Raw genomic sequence first — 2,223 nt, forward strand, 5'->3', positions numbered from 1 at the left:
TTTGGATAAGACTGCCTTTCACCAAAAGGGCCAAAAGTCTGTGAGTTTTTAAATAAAGTATTTAGATTTTGGATGGAGAAATGTAAGTATAGGCTAAATGAATGACTAGTAAATAAGTAGATTATAAAAAGGGTTCATTGCTTATACTAAATCTCATTTTAGGTCTGCTCATTTTGTTACAAATGGCATTATTTTGCTCTTTTTCATGGCTGAGCAGTTTCACTGTGGGGTTTCCCCAGTGGCTCTGTGGTAAAGAATCCACCTGCCAAGCAGGACATGTGGGTTAGATTCCTGACTCAGGAAGATCCCTGGAAAAGGAAATGGTGCCCCACTCCAGTATCTTGCCTGGGAAATCCCATGGAAAGACGAGCCAACTGGATAGAGTCCATGGATCCCAAAGAGTCACAGGCTGTTTAGTGACTAGAGAACAACAATAATAAAATTGTACATAAGTAACACAGTTTATTCATTCCTCTGTCATTTGAAAAGACCTTGATGCTGGGAAAGATTGAGTGCAGGAGAAGAGGACAACAGAGGATGAGATGGTTGGATGGCATCACCGACTCAGTGGACATGGGTTTGGGTGGGCTCCTGGAGTTGGTGATGGACAGGGAGGCCTGGTGTGCTGCATTTCATGAGGTCACAAAGAGTTGGACACAACCGAGCGACTGAACTGAACTGTCAAAGCACATTTCATTTTGCTTTAACCAAACACCAATAAAAACATAAAACAAACAAACAATCAAAAATCCTATATTAAATGGGATGGCAAAATTATTCCATGGAATAATTATAAGTGAAAATCAACTTGTTTGTTCTTTAGTTCCACTCAGTTCAAACCTTTAAAATAATTGCTTTTGCAAAGTCCCCTTTCAGGCTCAGCCTAATTTTATTACTTGTGAAAAAAATACAGACAAAGAAAGGTTTGTGGTGAACTAGACTTTTTTTCCTGTCTGTGCACAGACCATGTGACCTATGAACACGACAAATCCCACTTCCTGTCTGAAGGAGTCACACAGGAACCAGGTACTATGTATATGCGCTGCCAGGCACACAGAGACACTGAACTCTCAGCCTGAGGCAGAACTAGGCACATTTGTGCAGGGGAATCCATGCCTCATGCTGCTCTCCAGTCTGCCCTGGGTGTTCCTGGCCTTCATCTTCTCTGGTAGGTATTCTAAAAGAGAAGCAAGCACCTTATGATTTCAGCTTGGCTTTTTTTTAGTCTAATCCCTATACTACTTTATTCACTGCTCCATCTCTGTTTTCTGATTTTCCCACAGGATCCAGTGTAGCCCAGAGAGTTACTCAAGACCAGCCAGACATTTCCAGTCAAGTTGGGGAGGTAGTCACACTGAGCTGTCGATATGAGACAATTCAGAGCCGTTACATTTTTTGGTACAAACAACTTCCCAGTGGAGAGATGATCTACCTTATTGGTCAGGGTTCTTCTAGCCAGAATGCAAGGTATGGCCGCTACTCTGTAAATTTACAGAAATCAAGTAAATCCATCAGCCTCACGATTTCAGACTTACAGCTGGAAGACTCTGCAAAGTACTTCTGCGCTCTCTGGGAACTCACAGTGCTTGAAGTAATAGGAAAAGCTGAACAAAAACCCCAAAGCTTAATAAGAGAGAGCCCCACTGCTGCGGGACCCAGGCTCAAATACATACACACCTGCAGACCCCAGGCAAGAAATGGTAGTCCTGTGGTTGCTTCATCTGTGGTCTGGATCAGAAGATTTAACTCTAAATAAAAGCTCTTTCTATGTCATTTGGAAGCAGGTGCCTAGAGTAACTTTCTACTGACACATTCTCCTCCTGAATTTTTGACTTTAAATCAGCCACACAGAACATGTGCAAAAGTTGTCTAAATTTTAAAACTTGTCTCGTAAAAATATAGAATGGCAGTTTCACCTAAAGAGGCTCACATCACAAATCTGGATCTAGAAGCTGAAATTGTCATAAAATCATTTCCTTAGTCCTTTCCCCTCAGACTTCGTGTTGGGGCACAATCGGAGGAGAACCACCAGTGATGTAGAGTAAGAGATAAGTTATAAGGATTAGAACATAGGCAACGGCTAGAGCTGGTGGAAGAGTTCATAAAAACTGTTATATCTGCGTTTGGTGTTGAGTCGAATTCACTCTAAGTCAACTAGAGTAACATTTGTGAAGGAAAGTTGGATGTGGACATAAGCATGGACAAACTGTGGCATGTATGGAA

The 2,223-nt window shown here is 41.7% G+C and overlaps 1 gene segment (V, D, J or C); it reads left to right on the top strand.

Moving 5' to 3' along the window:
* Window positions 1-1,087: 1,087 nt before the first annotated feature.
* On the top strand, window positions 1,088-1,756 carry LOC120853732. The segment is given in 2 exon segments: window positions 1,088-1,168; window positions 1,284-1,756. Coding segments are annotated over 2 exon segments (522 nt in total).
* The last annotated feature ends 467 nt before the right edge of the window (window positions 1,757-2,223 follow it).

The sequence above is a fragment of the Oryx dammah genome, unplaced genomic scaffold (assembly GCF_014754425.2).
Source record: "Oryx dammah isolate SB20612 unplaced genomic scaffold, SCBI_Odam_1.1 HiC_scaffold_26, whole genome shotgun sequence".
NCBI classification, from domain to species: Eukaryota; Metazoa; Chordata; class Mammalia; order Artiodactyla; family Bovidae; genus Oryx; species Oryx dammah.